Genomic DNA, 18495 nt, shown 5'->3' on the forward strand with positions numbered 1-18495 from the left:
TTCCGTTACCGAGCGGAATATCAGCATGGCTGCCCCGCGATGTGAGCGCGCTCCCGCGAACTCCGTTTCTTTAGTTAAAACGCGAGTGACGAAATCGCGAAAGCTCTACCGAATAGGCAAATGTGCCACTCTCCTCAACAAGCGTATACGGGAAGCGAAAAACGTCGACCGAAGCGCGGGGATGCTTCTATGCAGCGCCGAGAAAGACAGCCTTGTCTTGGCTATTCCAAAGTTTCTCGGCTTCTTTAAAATAGTTTAGAACCATTATACCGTGCAAGCGACTACATACACCGTTTTAAAAAGGTGAAATAAGGCACTAAACATGGCACTTCACATTACTTGAGCGACCAAATTCCAATTCGTATCTTGGGATGACGTTTTGATTTGCCCATGCACAGGGCACGACCAGTGAAGCGAATCATTCCCCGTCGAGGGAGATATGGTTATCGCTTAGCTAAAAGCCTTTCTACCGCTGACGCTTCGGTTGTGCTTAGTGGGCCGTCGGGAGCATAGCGGAGCGTCAAAAACGGTCAGCTAAAACTCTCTATTTACACATTTTTGCACTTACAGTAACCATTTAAGCCAGTGAGAAGCTTTCACCGGTGGCTCAGTGGCTAAGGCATTGCGCGGCTGAGCCCAAGGACGCGGGTTCGTTTCGGGCCGCGGTGGCTGCTTTGCAGGTGGAGGCGAAAAGCGAAAACGCCCGTGTGTCGATATTTCGGCGCATGATAAAAATCCCAGTAATCCGGAGCCCTCCACTACGGCGCGCCTCATAGACCAGGGGAAGCTTCGGCGCGTCATACTTATAACAAAACAATCGAAAAACTGTCGCGTATAATAAGGAAGAGACGAAGAAGACAGGACGGTAGTTGGCATCGTGGTGGCATATATAGTGCATCACATATAGTGCACAACACATAGCACACTTCATCGCACGGACTCTGCGCAAGTTGCATGCGTTTTCCTTGAGCAAGGTATTGAGAAAGCTATTTTTTTGAGCAAGCTATAAAAACTACGATATTAAAATTCATAAAATGACAGTTTCGCCAAATTACGATTACCATGTGGACTCCCGCATGAACGCAACTCTACTGACACCGCTACCCGGAACTTCAAAAGAAAGACAGACGGATGGACGGACGGATCTGAACATTAGTGCACAAGTTCGTTTTGGAAGCTACCATTTTTGAAAACATGCGTATTGTGGGGACCAGGGTTTTTACGGCGACCTAGCTCGACACTCGAGGCTCGGCCGCAAGGCCAGCTCCACTGAACGCCACCAAGGACCGCCGACTGGGCGTAGCGCCAGCGAACAGCCAGGAACACACACGACACACAAATCGCCAGCAGCGACGTTTATTGAACCGCAATAAGGACGTCGGGCGCGTCACTCTACCACCGCCAAGACCACCTTGGTCAGGACGGGAGAAACAGGCGCGAGGGTGGACAAAGGAAGGGCAAATAGGAGCAACACGTATCTACGGCCGCTTCCGATGATGGCTGGTATCCAAAATTTTAAAAAAACTCCCACCTCCCCTCGCGGGAACCCGTGTAGATGCGACGCATAGGGAGTTCACGTTGCAGCGTTGGACAGCGGAGGAACGGCGCTGGAAGGATGGAGCGGAGCTGCGCAGGCACCGCGTTTTATAGCGCGCATAACGGTGAGGGGACGCGCCGGCGCCAATGCGGCGCCAATGCGTCGGCCGCGGCTATGACGCAACACAATCCAACGCAATCCACTTTAATCCAATCCAAGCCAAGCCAATCCAATTCAATCGAATCCAATCCAATGCCCCTCGCGAGAGAGAGTTCGCTATCGGAGAGGAGAGGGGGTGAGCGGCGGAGAGCGCAGCTGGCGCGGCGAGGAGAATGAGGGAGGGGTGGACGCCGACAACGCCGGATGGATGCAGGGACAAGGCGAGTGAATGAGATGCGTTCGCATCTAAAAAGCATTCTACCACCGTCCGCACCAGACCAGCTCGCCCGGAACTCCTGACAAACCGGTCATGTGAGGGAGTCGGCTGCGCCCCCGCTCTCATGGGCATCCACCCGGGGCGGGGAGCGCGGCCGCAGGGGAGAGAGAGGGACATCCTCCTCTCGCTTTCGTTTTGTGTAAACATATGCGGGGTCGAACAACGGGGCATGCCCAGCCTCAAAGTTCACACTATTCACGTGCACTATTCTTCAGAAAACCGCTCGCAATATCGGTTACGGTGCACTTATCTAATTGACAGACGCGCAGTGTCGTCGAAGTTGCTGGGAAAGAGGGGGGCCGAATGCAGGATGCACGCGCAAAAGCCTTCGGCCGTATCTTGCAACCCCTCGGCTCTTTTTTTTGTTGTTGTTGTTGTTACAGTTAAAAAGGCTTAGCACCTATCTCGATAATGGAATGGAAACTATTACTGCCTGTGTGCGCGCATGCATGGCGTCACCACAACATGACCAAGCTCGAAATTGGCGCGAACGAGCGGCCAGTTCAGCAATATATAAATTGATGTCGGTCTGTTACGTATACATCATCCCTCTAACAAATTGTGATGCAATTCTTTAGTTATTAGCTCACGTATTTTAGACTTCCATACATACAAGCACAGGTCGTCGCCGTGTCCGCCCGGTGACTCTGACAGTGTCGTTCTATTTTCGTGTGATTTTTCGTCGTGGTGTACAAGCACATAAATCCCGCCCCATTCTTTCCATGAGCTCTTCCAGCCGTGAGCGGAGTGCGAGACTCATAAGCAGGAAAAATAAAACTCCCACCTCCCCTCGCGGGAACCCGTGTGTAGATGCAACGCATAGGGGGTTCATGTTGCAGCATTTGACAGCGGAGGAACGGCGCTGGAACGATGGAGCGGAGCGGCGCAGGCACCGCGTTTTATAGCGCGCATAACGGCGAGGGGACGCGCCGGCGCCAGTGCGTCTGCCGCGGCTATGACGCAACACAATCCACTTTAATCCAATCCAAGCCAAGCCAAACCAAACCAAGCCAAACCAAGCCAAACCAAGCCAAGCCAATCCATTCGAATCCAATCCAGTGCCCCTCGCGAGAGTGTTCGCTATCGGAGAGGAGAGGGGGTGAGCGGCGAGGAGCGCAGCTCACGCGGCGAGGAGAATGGGGGAGGGGCGGACGCCGACAACAACGCCGACGACGCCGGATGCAGGGACAAGGCGAGATGCAGTCGCATCAAAAACGGCCGAAAAAGAACGCAGAAACTCAGACGGCCCCGTCCCAAAGCTTTGCTTGCAACGTCATATTATTGCAGTAGCGGACGCGCGCAACCGGTTGTTGTTGCAGGCGTCACCGAGAAGCGAGGAATCGTGGGCAACGGGCCGCGCGCGAAAATTCGCTGTTTTTATTTGCAATAACTCCACTAATTGATTGATTGTAGGGTTTCACGCGCCGACGCAACGCAGGCGATGAGGCGCGCCGTAGTGGAGGGCTCCGGATTAATTTTGACCACCTGGGGATCTTTAACGTGCGCCGAAATCTCGTACACACGGGCGTTTTTGCTTTTCGCCTCCATCAGAAAAGCAGCCGCCGCGGCCGGGAATCGAACCCGCGACCTCGTGCTCCGCGGCGGGTTTAACTCCACTAATACTCATCGCTTTAACCCTTTCAGTCCTGATTTGTTTTATTTCAAACAAAACAATGTTTTCTGGGTGTTTTCTTAAATTTTAGGGTGCCATAAGCCCCCAAACAAAAAGTAGAGCTGGAAGTGCAAGCAATAACAGATTTATTAATGAAACAATTGATTAGACATCTGGTAATTAACGGTTGAGGTTGAGCAAAAGCAAATATTTTTCATATTTACCTAAACTATAGGAGTAAATGAACCTACAAATAGAACATGAGCATCGTAACGCACGCTTTTATAGATTTACAAGTTTGGGAATAAAACTCGGACGGCCATTTTTTTCAGCCTCAACTTCGTAATTTCGTCTTCACCGGAGCTGCTTCTTCTTTGTAGCGCGCAGATCCACTAAAATGAAACAACAGTGATATCTATCGCAATAGCCATCAATGAAGAACAATTCCCAAAAAACTAGCAGTTTCGGTTTCGTTCTCTATGCGCTAGAGGAACTTTTATGGGTTGGCGGCAATTGACATTACCAGGGCCGAAAGGGTTCACGAAACTATTGAAGTGCGTGATTACTAGATAATTTATTTGTCTGAAAATGTGAGCACCAATGTATTTGCAAAACCTCTTTCAGGGTCGTATACCCCAAATGTCGCATACCCCAATTTGCAATTTCTACACCGCTGCAGAGCCACCTTGAGGAAGCTGCTACAAGTAGTACAATTTATGTGCAAGAGCCGCAGCCGTCGGCTAGTGCTCCCTTCGGTGGAAAACCGGTTTGTTTTCGCGCAAGAATGACGGCGCTGCCACGCTAGAAATGGCTTTGATTGGAGCTGCTTCACGCAAATTCAAGCCCTTCAGGTCACATTTTGGAGGTGTGCGAACGAATTTTACGCAGAAATAGAGTTCCTCAACGTAAAACCACAGTAGGTAACAATTTTAAATGATTCAATGGGCGGCGATGCTAAAAAACAATACTTATCGAGCAGGCAGATATAATGCCAGTGTGATTTAGTTGTGCCCGTTGCGTTTAGCACAGCACAAAATCGGGTCTAGACGGGCTAGTATGTTTTATATTGTAACCCGTAAAATACGTACTGACCGGAATTGTCCGATTTGATTAGTAAGAACGCTACATTTTATGTCAGCAGTCGCAGAGCGCGCTGCTAGCCAAGCGGTGATGGCACTGTTGGGGTTTAAACTTATCCCCACATGACGGTGCGCGCCATCTCTACCCAGCAATTTTTCGGCACGCTGGCTTGCATTGCCGCCGGCTGCTACGAACAGACTGCTACGTATAAAGCCGGCCATGCTAAGCACTCACAACCACTTACTTTGATATAACTTCTTGTTTAACTTTCCTCAGGCGGAATATGACCCCAAGAAGACGGAAGGCGATGATGAACCGACTTTCCGCGTAAGTACTACCCTCGGTTTGAATCACTGCCGACAGGTTGTAAGCCACAGAAATACTTCGGAGTTTTCTTGTGCACACTTCGAACCCTTGACCACCTTGCGCTTAATGACCGCGAGTTTGGTAATTTCGTTGTCCAGCATTGTTCTTATGCCCGAGTAACCTTCGCGTTGTTCTGTGCCCATGGTTATTTTCGTCAAGATGAAGTAAGCCAGCTCGCAGGTTGCTCGAGTCCCCTTTATGCTTTGCTTCCCATGGCCCGTTTTGCTTCGTTATTGATTCCAGCTGAAGTTGATCTCAATCGGAGACTCGCTACCGCTCTCTTTGTCAGTGTCCAGCTGACCCGTATCGCCCGCCTGAAGCGTGGGGGATGGATCTGAGGAGCTCGGAGTCCTCGGATCAGGTGCGCTTGACACATCCAGGAACCGACAGGTTGCCGAATCTCTCTGAGCAACGGCGACCACCTGAAAGAATCTAGTTTCTTGCCGATAGAAAGTTTATTTCCTCCTCCTCCTCCTCCGGAAATGCTGCGCCGCAAGCTGCAGAGGGCGGGTCGTTGCTTCCGAGTTGATGGGGGGTCTCGTGCCATGATCCCGATTCGTCTCGACGTCTTTAGCCGAAAACCTCAAGTTCCCCCTTCAGCAAAAATCGCCGTCGTCGTTCTTCTTATTGTTCTTCTTGTTGCCCTGTCAAGAAGATCGCAGCCGGTGTAAAAGGTACATAAAAACACACATGTATGATACTCCAAGAGAATATATAGGACCCCAATCTCCGCAGCTGCAATCCAGTGCGCCATCCCCGCACATTGCCAGCGGTAGGGCAAAAGGCGGGAGCTTTGAAATGCCATTGTGCTCGTTTCGCCAAACTGGGAATAGAAGCGTGAAAGTTGTGGAATAGTGCGCGCCACGTGACACCTGAACGTGATGGAACGTCAGTAAAACAGGTGCAGGCGGCCCACGCAGAATCCTAGTTTTAGGGAAGCTGTGGGGTGAGCAAATATTCTTGCTCACGTAATTCCCGCCATAACACACAAAAAATGAAGGATCAGAAAGAGACGCAGAAATGGTGTAGCATAAAAGAGGAGGCAGTCGAAGTGATTCCAGCAAAAAAAACAAAAACAAACCGAAGAAAGAGACGCAAATATGATATTCCAGTAAGCAAGCTGCCGCTAAGTATTACCGCGTTTTCGCCTTTACAGCGCATATGCGGACTTGGGTGCCCTGAGGAATATTTACATTAAGAGGGAGTGTGGCATCCGCGACGCGTACGGAACACACAGCCAACCTCCGGAGTTGACGTCAATGCCAGACGAACTTGTTTACTTGGGGTATTTTTCAGCTACTAACCGCGATCGCAGTGAATCTCCGGTTGTTTTCAACATCATGTCAAGGTTCTCAATTTTGTGTTATTTGTTTCAAGGATTTATTTTTAAAACAAGCTGCTCTGGAGTAGCGTTAAGTGACTTCAGTTAGCGATTCGATTTCCCTTCCTGCCACAGTTTTGTTTGTGTTTGAGATGAAAGCGTCGAATTTTGGGCCCATCCGCTGCTCACAATTACGGCTTTTTCGCCTTGGCCACGGAGCAGCTCGCCAGCCGCTACAAGTCTAGCCAGATATCGCCAGCTTCAGTGAACCTCGGCCTCTTAGATTCAGCCCGAGGGGACCACAGGTTTAGCAGGCCTAAAGCTACGGGAAAGGGCAGTCGGTCTTCTGTGCAAAGGGCAGTGATGCAACGAGACAAAAGCGCCCCAATCAAAAGCATTGGTGCGTGATGTTGCGGCCACCATGATAAGGTAGAAAACAAAAAAAAGACTGAAGCGAAACTAAACGTAAACGATAAATATTGATTTGAGATTCCTGTATCCACAGGCCAATCCAGACTGACCGCATGGAGGAGGGGGTGACGATACTACATGGGACGCGCAAAAAGTTCCGCTTCTTGGTACATAAATTTCGAACAGTAGCGCGGAAGACCAGGGACAGCCAACGAGCGTAGGCATGCACAGTGCTAGCACAGCCACAAGTTAATTCTGTGCGTGTCTACTCGCTGTTTCTGTGTGGTCCTCTGCACTGCTGTTTGAAAAAAAAAATACTGCATTGTTCAGAGGTGCGCATGGCTTCGTGTGCGGGCGCTGTGTGGAAGTAACTATAGCCTTTGGGACGCTACACTCTAAGAAAAAAGGGTAGAAAGGGGGAGGAAATCGAGTGTTTTCTCCCCCGGACCAGCGAGATTCTCCCTTTAGCTCGTTACACGTAGCGCCCTCTGTACGGCCTCTACGAAACACCGAAACGGGGGAGGAAATATTCTCCCCTGTCGTCTGGAATCTGCTGTCGGCGCCGACGCCGAAAACGAAACCGTTGACCCGCCGCGGTGGCTCAGTGGCTAAGCGTTGCTCAGTTGCAAGCGTTGCTCAGTGGCAACGCTCAGCAGCGTTGCGCTGCTGAGCACGAGGTCGCGGGTTCGATTCCCGGCCGCGGCGGCCGCTTTTCTGATGGGGGCGAAAAGCGAAAACGCCCGTGTGTACGAGATTTCGGCGCACGTTAAAGATCCTCAGGTGGTCAAAATTAATCCGGAGCCCTCCACTACGGCGCGCCTCATCGCCTTCGTTGCGTCGGCGCGTTAAACCCTACAATCAAAACGAAACCGTTCATCGTTGCACTGTGGCTTTCGCCGATCGGGCGCATACGACGACTACGAGCAACACTGCCCCTGCGGCATCCCTGCGGTGTGCTGCTTGCTTGTTTTCTCGCCGTCTTTTTTTTATTATTACCATGTGCCCGCCACGCTAACTCACGGCTCGCCAGCCGTGTGTTTGAAGCACATTCTGTGGGCACCGCTGCATGCTTGCTGCGGGCGACTCGCCTGCGCCCTGTTCAACGTTACCACTGCATTTGTGGACGTTTTATACTGACGCCCAAGGGTAAAAGAGGTCAGCGATGATAGCAAACTGCCCCTTTTTTCGTCAACGAGCAGGGACCGCAGCATATTGACGCATCAGTTACCAACAACAAAAGGCCCCCATTCGGTAACAGCATGGAGGAAAGAATACTCAGGAGAGGCCCCTAGCATCCCAATGCATTGCGAAAAGTGTGAAGGAAGTGACGTCATTTTTCTTGAGCCCATGGACAATGTTGCTTACTTGTTTACAACTGCGGCGGCCAAAGCAGCGCTTACGTCGCGTCGAAATCGGCCATCTTTTTTTTCCTCCATGAAATCGGCGGAACGAGCCGCTGCCGCCGCCGGTGACCTGCTGGGAAAATCCCCTTCGCTCAGCGCTGAGGAGGGCCACAGTTCGTTCTTTGCTCACTTTGTGTTTCTTCGATGTGAAGTGAAGTGAAATTTATCGGTGCTGAGACGTAGCGCGCAAAGACCGCAGTGCTGTACGACCCCAAGTAATGTTCTCGTCGTCTGCGTTCGCCATCCCGCGAGCCTGTTGCTATGACAACGACAAACGCTGAAAAATCGTCCTTCTATCTAAAAAACAAAGGCCGTTTTTCGATTGAAACTTTGTGTGAGGGTTAGAATGGGCAAATAGAAAGCGAAATCAACAGCTTAGAAAATGACATCGCACCGAGGAATTAGCGACGAAGCTGTTTTAGCTTCGAAATGGGAGGGCAGGGCGACGCCATGTTAGTCAAATTAAACCGGAGACAGCAAAGGATGATGGGATAGAGTGCTGGGCTCCGTGGGCTCAAGTCATGGCGGCACTCGGCTTCACAAATGTGACGTCAGGGCCTCTCCTAACCTTTTCTTTCCTCCATGGGTAACAGCTTGGCTGAATGGTTGCCAGACCAGCGGTGCGCTCTACGCTAAAAGAGCGAAGGCGAGGCAATGAGTGTCATTACCCAAACATACCTGCCGTACTGTTTCGTGAAACGTTTTTTCTTCTTTGAGCTATTTTACTGCTTCTTCCAAAACCTCAAATTCATAAAAGTTTGCAATTGCACGAGTTTCATTTGATGAAATAACAAAACCCACCTAAGGTTTACGCACTGCCGTGGGTTATCGAAACAAGCAATAAGCTCACTGCTCCTACTTCCATTCTCGGCAATCAGGGTTATAAATACTTTGTCGCCGTTGCAATGTTTAGTTGTGGGTTGTGATCATGCGGACATGTGGAAAGTGTACTATATGCTTGTGATGTTGTGTGTTGCGTTGGGTGTATTGTACGTTGGCAATGCCTTTAATGATGAAGTGTATGCCGCTGTGTTGTGCTATGTTTCTTCCCAATATGTGCCCGCCCACATGCGGCCTCCGTGATGTTGGCTATAATAATATACGGTATCCATAAAGGAAACCAAGGAAACGCCTTGATGTAAGTGCCCACTGATGGTGATGCTTAGTAGCTGCCCCACCCCACCCCTACTTTTTTTCTGCGTCATCTATTGGTCATTTTAAAACGTTGACAATTGCTTTACTTCGAGCACGCTAGAGGGTGAGCAGTGTCATCTCCTCGCTCGGACGGGTGCGACAGCGACGGATACGTTTTTCGTGTCGCCTGCATTGCCTTTGCGCTGAGATTTACGACTGCAGACGATCCGCGTTTTGATGCATCGGTTGTAGCAAGGTAAGGCGACTAACAACAACTGGTTGTTCTCAAGCGGCCGCATTGGATGCTTGTGATCTCGTGTGCGGAGAACGGCGGGTGAACGGCCTTTCGGAAATAAAGGCGGGATTTTGAAAGCAATCGGTACGACTTCTACTATGTTTACGGCGGCGCGTTCGCTCTGAACGCGTAGGGGCGTGCAGCGAGACGAATGCAAGAAGTCGCGCATATACGATTGGCGACATCGCTTGCTAACCGCAGTTCTGGTGCTCGGTAGGTAATTTCTTGGTTATTTTAGCGCATTTTAAGCGCACACAACCACAGTAACCTACGTATTTGTACTTCCTCGATCCTCAAACCGATCAGCTCGCTAGGCCTTTCTCGCATGACAAGCCTTGCTTGGGTGACGCTGCCAGGGGAGGAACGCTCCTCCATTAGCTCACGAAAGGGGGAAATCTTCCTCCACTCCTATAGGGGTAGAAACGCGCTCCTCCCTCTTAAAGGAGCCATGAAGAGAAAACAAAAGTTTGTTTTATTCGAAAGATTAGGTGTTTCATAGTACCCCAAGCGCTTTCCCGGAAGCAAATGATGCTTTATTCACTGATAAATAAGGCAATTTAAGCCAAAATTTTAAATCTCCCGCTAAAATTGAACATTCCGTGACGTGTACAATGGCGTCATAGAGCCGGTCCATGAAACAGATACTTAGTATGTCGACTCCATATAGCACCCACACGCGGGAGTCGATCGAGACGGCGGCCATTTTAAAAATACTAGTAAAACCTAGTGCACCCGCAGCCCTAGTCATGGAATCGCCTGATCCGGAGAACAAAACTCTCGCCGAGGAGCTCGGGCTTGCATTTAACAACCTCACACCACAAAAACGCTCAATGCTTCTAAGTGCACGAGCGGCAAGAGTTGTGGGATACGCGGTGGACGGGAAAGCGACCATTCCGCGATAGCCACAACAGACGAACGCCCAGCCGTCGGCACCGCTGCCTCGTCAGCCCCGTCGCGACGGACGAATATAGACTGGTACGTATGTGCCGTATTTTGATTACGGTTAATAATAGTTCAATTTCAGTAGCAGTATCACTTATGCCAGTTGGCCGGTGTCGTGTATGGAAAGCCGTTCGCGCGAGCTCTCTGCTTCGACCAGAAAGATACGAGCGTCAATGCGCGGTGTTTACGGCATTTTTTTCCCCAAGGTCAGAGCGATTTGACGAAGTCGGCAACGAGCGCCAGCATGTTCCAGGAGTGAGCTAACGTAAGGGTCCCTGCCGTAACTGAACAAACTGAAGTTTTCAGTGGTTGTAAACTGGAAACGAGCTCGTAACGACAGCAGCAAACCAACACCATTCGAAACTTACGCGACGACTGGCACTATCTCGTCGCTTCTTGCTGTTCCTTACTCCCCTCGTTTCTATTTTTACCTTTGCTGGTTGGCGATATGACGGCCAACCTCCTGTGAAGGGATTACGATACGAAGCAAGGTCGCGGCTGTGCGTGCTGGAACGGTTCGTTGGCCCCGAAGAGCCTCGAACCCGAAAATTCATCTGCGCGACGGCGAGATGTCGAGCTCGGCCGGCGCGCTAGTTTCGTACGCATTGGCGCACACGCTTGCGAGTTCGTTCGGACCTTCAACCGTTTACTCCACCGTTCTTTGTCATAAAAAGAATGTGCAGTATGTTTCACGGGCATTTAGCTCGCTATGCAAGCTGTAAGCCCTGCCTAACATGCGTTTGCTTTTGCCGGCCTCCGCCAATCGCAGAGCTTAGCCCATGTGACGGCATAGGTTCTGTTGCGGGAAATGAGCTGGTGGGTCGCATGACCATTCCCGTTTTTCCTAATTATGTAGCTTATTTGAGCGAAGTTTGCGTTATAAGTGGTGTCGTTATGGTTCTAACGAGGCAATCTTTCGAATGAACCAAACTTGTGTTTTCTCTTCATGGCTCCTTTAAAGGGAGAATCTTTCTACCTCTTAGGGAGCAATATATGATACATTCCTGTTTCACCCTTAAGGTAGAAATTACCACACCCTTTTTTCTTAGAGTGTAGTTTCAGAAAAGCTTCAAGGTGTTAATGGCTTGTAAAGGCCGCATCCTCTTGGAGAGAGAGAGAGAGAGAGAGAGAGAGAGAGAGAGAGGGGAGAGAGAGAGAGAGAGAGAGAGAGAGAGAGAGAGAGCATTGTTCTACAAAACAAGACAAAAGCGAAGAGCACGTGAAAGGATTTCTTATTTCAGGATTCTGCTTGGGCTTGCTGCTCTCCCTGCAAGTTCCATCACCCGGAGCTCAGTTGCGCTGCTTGAGGTGGGCAGTTCTCTCTCGCACTGCACATGGGAAGGGTTAGAGATTGGCCTCCTGTTGGATTGTTGCTTCGATTCGTTCTGTGGGTTGGAAATACATAAATTCACTGTTTAGATGCGCGAAGGTAGGGTGAAATCCACCAGGCTTGACGGCCTTTCTCAAAGGAGGCTTTTGCGTTCGGCCAGATGAGTATCACATGAACAGTTAAACCAAAGACGCGCTCCAGGGGCTTCTTTTCTTAAAGGGACGGACAACCGATTTTTGTCGCGTATATGTTCTCTAGCTCATATGAAAGCCAGCGTTTTATATAGCCCGTTAACCACAAGCAATTTCTAAACAAATTGGCGGAAATAATTTTAATTTGGCAGCAAACTTCCTTAAATCGGATGGGAAGCGGTTCGTAATGTCGAAACTTGACGCTACAATATGTGTCCCTGTCACGTGACCTGCAAACCTAGCAGCTACTGTAACTTCTGAAACGTATTGAAAACCTTTTAACACAAGTATTTGTACAGGGTTAAATTGTATATGCATTTCTCAACATTATTTTGAAAATTTTAAAGACACGCCGCCCGCCATTGCTGGGTTGCTCTCAGTGTGGCTAACTGAGCCTCCACACTAAAAAAAAAAGGTGTGGTAGTTTCTCCATTAAGGGTGAAACAGGAATGTATCATATATTGCTCCCTAAAAGGTAGAAAGATTCTCCCTTTAACAGGGAGGAGCGCGTTTCTACCCCTAGGAGTGGAGGAAGATTTCCCCCTTTCGTGAGCTAATGGAGGAGCGTTCCTCCCCCTGGCAGCGTCACCCAAGCAAGGCTTGTCAAGCGAGAAAGGCCTAGCGAGCTGATCGGTTTGAGGGTCGAGGAAGTACAAATAAGTCGGTTACTGTGGTTGCGTGCGCTTAAAATTCGCTAAAATAACCAAGAAATTACCTACCGAGCACCAGAACTGCGGTTAGCAAGCCATGACGCCAATCGTATATGCGCGACTTGCATCCGTCCCGCTAAGCGCTCCGTCTACGCGTTTAGCGCGAACGCGCCGCTGTAAACAGAGTAGAAGTCATAACGATTGCATTCAAAATGCTGCCGTTATTTCCCAAACGCTTATAATCCTGCCGTTCACCGACTCACGAGATCACAAACATCCAATGCGGCCGTTAGAGAACGACTAGTTGTTGTTAGTCGCCTTACCTTGCTACAGCCGATGCATCAAAGCGCAGATCGTCCGCAATCGTGCACCTCAGCGCAAAGGCGGTGCAGGCGGCTCAAAAAACGGATCCACCGCATTCGTCCGGGCAAAGAGATGACAATGCGCGCCATCTAGCGAGCTCGAATCGTAAACGTTTAAAAATGACCGATAGGTGACGCAAAAAAAACAGTTGGGGAAGAGGAGGGAGGGGCAGCTACTAAGCATCACTATCAGTGGGCGCTTACATCAAGGCACTTCTTCTATGGCTAACGTATATATAGCAACATTACAGAGGCCGCAGGCTGGCGGGCACAAATTGGGAAGAAACATAGCACAACACTGCAACATACACTTCGTTGAAGGCATTGTCAACGCATAATACATGCAATAGACAACAGCGCAAGCATAATACACGTACACATACACATTGCACAACACACAGTACACTTTTCACGTGTCCGCAAAGCACAAATCACAACTATACCTTAAACGGCGACAAAGTATTTATACCACTGATTGCAGAACGTGCAAACAGGAACATTGAGCTTGTTGTTTGTTTCGAATAACCCACAGCAATGCGTGAGCCTCAGCTGTGTTTTGTTGTTTCGTCAAATGTAACTCGTGCAATTGCAACCTTTTATTAGTTTCAGGTTTTGTAAGTATTAGAATAGCTCAAAGAACAAAAAAAAAGACGTGTGACGAAATAGTATGGCGCGTATGTTTGAGTTGCCTTGCTTTCGCCCTTTTAGCGAAGAGCGCACCACTGGTCTGGCAACCAGTTAGAGACGCCAGCCGAAACGCTACCGCAGGGGTCCTTTTGTTGTTGGTCGCTGATGCATCAATATGCTGCTGTCCGTGTTTGTTGATGAAGAAAGGTGCAGTTTAGTATAATCGCTGCCCACTTTTACCCTTGGGAGTGAGTAGAAAGCGTGCAGAAATGCGGTGGTAACGTTGAACTGGACGCAGGCGAGTCGCTCCCAGCACACATGCAGCGGCTACCACAGAATGTGCGCGAAACACACGGCTGGAGACCCGTGCGTTTGCGTGGCGAGAACATGGTGATAAAAAAAAAAAAAACAGTGAGCGGACAAGGAAGTACCACATTGCAGGGGCGATGCTGCACAGAATAATCGCGTACGCACGATCGCCGAAAGCCGTTGTGTAACGAACGGTTTCGTTATCGGCGTCGGCGTCGCAGACCATAGAGTTTCATACAAATAACTAGAGGGGAAACTGGCGCTAGTGTCAACGCGAACATGGCAGCGGCGCTTACGCTTCAATGGGAATGATGGGTAGTTTTGGAACCGGATTGCGTAGGATCAAAACGGGCTTATGGCTGCGCAAATTGTGTTTTTTGACAAAAAAGCTCTTATTGCCCGGTCCTCCGTTTACAAATTACATGGCGAACAAAAAAGTTAATGACGAAAAACCGGTTTTGTACGAAATAAAACGGCGCGTTTAAATAAAAAGCAGACGCGGAGTCGAGAAGGTTTGTGGAGCAGGTTTGCCATTTTCTGCCAAGTACAGCAGGACGCGGACTTATTTAAAAACTACTTGTAAAAGTTTCGGCACTGGTAATTTGTAATAGTAAGAGAAGTTTTGTGCTCATAAGAAAAAAAAACCGATTACCTTTGGAAAAGTTATTCTTGCGTGAATTAGTGACATTCATCAAGCTGCGTTCCTATCAGCCGCCGGTGCTGCTGTTCTACGCCGTAGGAGCCGGCGTTCGCACGAAAGGTGTGGCTGTTCCAAGCGATTCGCAACCGTCGTCAGCTTTGACAATACATTGCTCTGCCTAATGAGCAGTGCCGCAACTCCTAATTAGCAGACAACTTCGCCGCACAGAGCGCCGTCATTTGAGTTTTCATGCTCGCTGTGCGGCAATGCATTGATAACCCACCCAATTCGCAACTCTGGTTGTAAAACATTCCACTCAGGGTGGCGTCAGTGCACGCGAGGCATGCAGTTCAAGGAGAAACGTATTTTTGATCACTCCTCCCAACACCCCGCCTAGGCAAATGCGTTCATGCAAATCAAAAACGAAAACGAAACTGCCTGCAATCCATAATAAGTTCCACGAGCCATCAAGCGCCAATCCGAATCCACAATTACCCATCACGCCCATTGAAGCGTACGATCGCAGCGCCAGTTTCCCCTCTAGTTATATTGTAAGAAACTCTATGTCGCAGACGAGAGGGGACCGCAGACGACAGGGGAGAACGTATGCTCCCCGTGTCGGTGTTTCATTGATGCCGTACGGAGGGCGCTACGTGTAATGAGCTAAATGGAGAAACTCGCCGGGCTGGGGGAGAAAACCCGGGTTTTCCTCCCATTTTTCACCCTTTTTTCTTAGAGTGATGCATGCCCACAATCAACGACAGCGTTCAGTAAACATACCCAGTGAAGGAGCTTTGACGATTCTGCCTGAGTCAGGGGCGTTTGTTCTGCCAAAATATTTTATTTCAGTTTCCAAATACACCAACGGCAGCTTAAAAAAAAAAAAGAAAACGTCGCGCCCGGAAAGAATCGAACTTCCCAGCCAGATTCTACCTATCGTCTATCCCAACAGATGGCAAATTCGTGAAAAATGTACCTTTGCAAGAAAAAACACATAAAGGAATACGAAAGCCTGCGATTCAAACTTTTTTATCTGGGATCAAGTTTTTAAATATCGTTTTTCATTTCGCATACACACAAAAGTATGTTGCCGAGCTACTCTATTTCATGGTTGCCAACATTATTTTTTTAGAGGGACACGTACGACTCGTAGATCTAAAAATTTCGATTTAAAAATTTCTAGGTCGTTATCACCAAAACTGTTTCTCGTCAAGGTGTTTGAAATATATACTCGACAAACAAAGGTTGTCTGTCCCTTTAACCGTGCAACGCGCTTTTACTTAGAAGCCTATAAGAATTATGTGGGCACCTATTGGTCTCTCAATTTTTAAGACTTGATCTCTTGTCTCCCTTGTTTACAGGACGGCGTTAAGTACGGGCTAATAATTATATACACAGGTGTGCTCGTGGTGAAGGTAAGACTCATTGTTGAAACGTTCGTCACATCTTAGTTTAAAGCTTCCGAGGTATTTCGCTTACGTATCGGGTATATGAATTGGTCATAATGTTATACAACATTTGTGCTGCTGGATCTGTAGCCCTAAAATGCAAAACAAAAAAATACTGCAGAAAGAATCTGCGCAGAACTAGGTAATCGTTTATTGAAAGTAGGGTGTAGGATTCCCGAGGAAGAATTTGAGGGAATCTGTGTGTGTGTGGGTGTGTGTCTATGCTGGCTTTCGTCCCCATAACGCTTAAGCCTATTTTAGTCTCTGCATCCGGCAAAACGGACCCCACAAAAGCTGTTCACTAAAAAAGTCATTTCTGGACAAAATCTGGCTTTTCTTACGTTTCGCGCGCCCACAGAGACAAACTGCAAGGTTTTTTTATTGCGCCATTTTGCCCCAGGGCATCAAAGGAATTGTAAAATAAAAAAACAAAACAAAGTGACAATTGTAGTGGGACGTGCAGTTCCTTCTGATCCTATCACTTGGATGCTAACCGTTCGATAGCTCCCTGATAGATGTGTTTATCGTGGCGGCATATATTAGCGTCACTTGTGTCCATATTAATTACGCTGCTTTAGCGCAAAATCTGAAAAAAATATATATCTAAATTCCTTATTGCTTGGGTTTTCGGGTTAAAAAATGTCTTCTTGTTTGGAATAAAACCGAGTGAATTGCCCAAGCCTGGTTGTTTCAAATTGAACAAAGTTGTGTTTGGTCGTCATGGCCCCTTTAACTGGTTTTTAGAACTCCATCGAGCTCGTTTTAAGTTCGACGTATGAAACCTAGAAAAAGTCTCACGACGAAAAAAAAAAAAATTAGAGAAGTTTATTTGTCCCTCTCTTCGTCGCGGTTGCGATAACAATGAGTATTTAGCGACGTGCTGCCTTTTAATAGGTACTCGTCGTGCTTGAAGCAGGAAAGCTAAACGAGAAAAATAAAAGTGAGCAGCCGGAATGATGGCAGGGGACGATAGGGGACCACAGCAAATACGCATGCGCGGCATGTTCCGAGTTGGTGGACCATCTGCTGGCCCTGCTTCTTCTCATCCCAAAAGCGGCCATGCTGTTTCCAAATACCCGCTGGTATGCCAGCACTTTATAACCTGGCGATATTTCTTACTCTGCGGCCGTAGCGGCACAGGCGAAGCAGACTTCAAAGCAGAGTCCGAATAGCTTATCTCAGCAACATGTGGGGCTCCCTCGTGACCCACCTGTTCAGAGAATGCTTCCTGAACATGGGTGTCATATATGTTACGGGTCGTCCGTAAATTAGCGCGCAACTTTCAGCATGCTATTTTGCCTTGTCCGCCCATCTGTACTTTAGCCTTTTCTTGAAAATGATCTCCGTTGCGCAGATCTCGGTCTTGACCTGCATATTCATGTTCCTATACAAGTGGGACACCCTGTCGAAAGAGCCTGACGGGCAACAAGGATGCGCATTCGGCGTACCTGCGGGATGGCCAGGAGGTTACCCGCGGGAACAGCCTAGAGCTACAGCCACCCAAAAGGCCGCTACTGCGGGTGGCGATACAACGATGACCGACCACTCTGAATAGGCCCCTCCGATGTTGCGTGCCTCGCAACGGGCCGCGCCGCTGCTCTTCGCTGGGCGTAACACACGTGCGAGTGCCTTGAAGTTACTTCCACACGCGTCACCAGATTCGTTTGCCGCGAACCTCACCAAGGCACCATGCATGAAATAAAACGCCCACATGAGTGCATGTGTGGGGCATGACATCGTTTACTTGCCTTTCCGTTTGGTTAAGTGACTCTTGACTCTGTAATTACAGTACTGTAACGTGGGCAGAACCCCTGACACCTTGGGCGGCCCGGATACGCAGAACGGCCCCTTTTAATGAGGCACTGAAGGTATTTTTACACCTCGGAGACTACGCAGATTAAAGTGATGAATCTCTGGGCCACGTTTCGACCACTCTGAGGCGCTTACGTAAACTCATGTAGAAAAATCAACACAAAAGTGCATTTTTCGCCTCCGACTGCATTGCTCGCCGACCCTCCGACCACAGCGCCAACAAAATAAGTCGGTGGCGGGCCACCCCAATTCGTTTAGGCAGGGAAAACTGATCTCTGGCAAGATTTTTTACCTCAAGAATGTGACTTTACAACGTTGGTTTGTACACTGTATTGAACTAAGTCAAGTACGTGAAGTCGAATTGGCTGCACACTCGAGCATATGCAATACGTATATTGGCTTATGACGTTTCCCCGACAAGGAAAGTGTACCGGTTATTTGTGAGGGGTCCCGAAGTTCAGGGGTTCGGAGCACTACACGAATGTTGTCTGACTGTGCGGGATCGAATCTCGGGCGAGGTTTTTCTTCTTTTCGTGTGGAACTGGATCCTTGGGTCCACGCGATTTCATCACCCGATGGGTACTACACG

The 18495-nt window shown here is 48.9% G+C and overlaps 1 protein-coding gene across 2 annotated transcripts in view; it reads left to right on the forward strand.

Moving 5' to 3' along the window:
- Nucleotides 1–17952, forward strand: part of LOC144151818 (uncharacterized) — a 60370-nt gene extending 42418 nt beyond the window's left edge. For both annotated transcript variants that reach the window (XM_077682959.1, XM_077682960.1), the window contains exons 9-11: nt 4942–4992; nt 16008–16061; nt 17449–17952. In XM_077682959.1, coding sequence (XP_077539085.1) covers nt 4942–4992; nt 16008–16061; nt 17449–17649 — 306 coding nt within the window. In that variant the 3' untranslated portion in view covers nt 17650–17952. The remainder of the gene's footprint in view (nt 1–4941; nt 4993–16007; nt 16062–17448) is intronic.
- Nucleotides 17953–18495: the final 543 nt, after the last annotated feature.

This window comes from Haemaphysalis longicornis, unplaced genomic scaffold (genome assembly GCF_048455015.1).
Source record: "Haemaphysalis longicornis isolate Haplotype H1 unplaced genomic scaffold, Haemaphysalis longicornis Haplotype H1 scaffold_9, whole genome shotgun sequence".
Classification (NCBI taxonomy): domain Eukaryota; kingdom Metazoa; phylum Arthropoda; class Arachnida; order Ixodida; family Ixodidae; genus Haemaphysalis; species Haemaphysalis longicornis.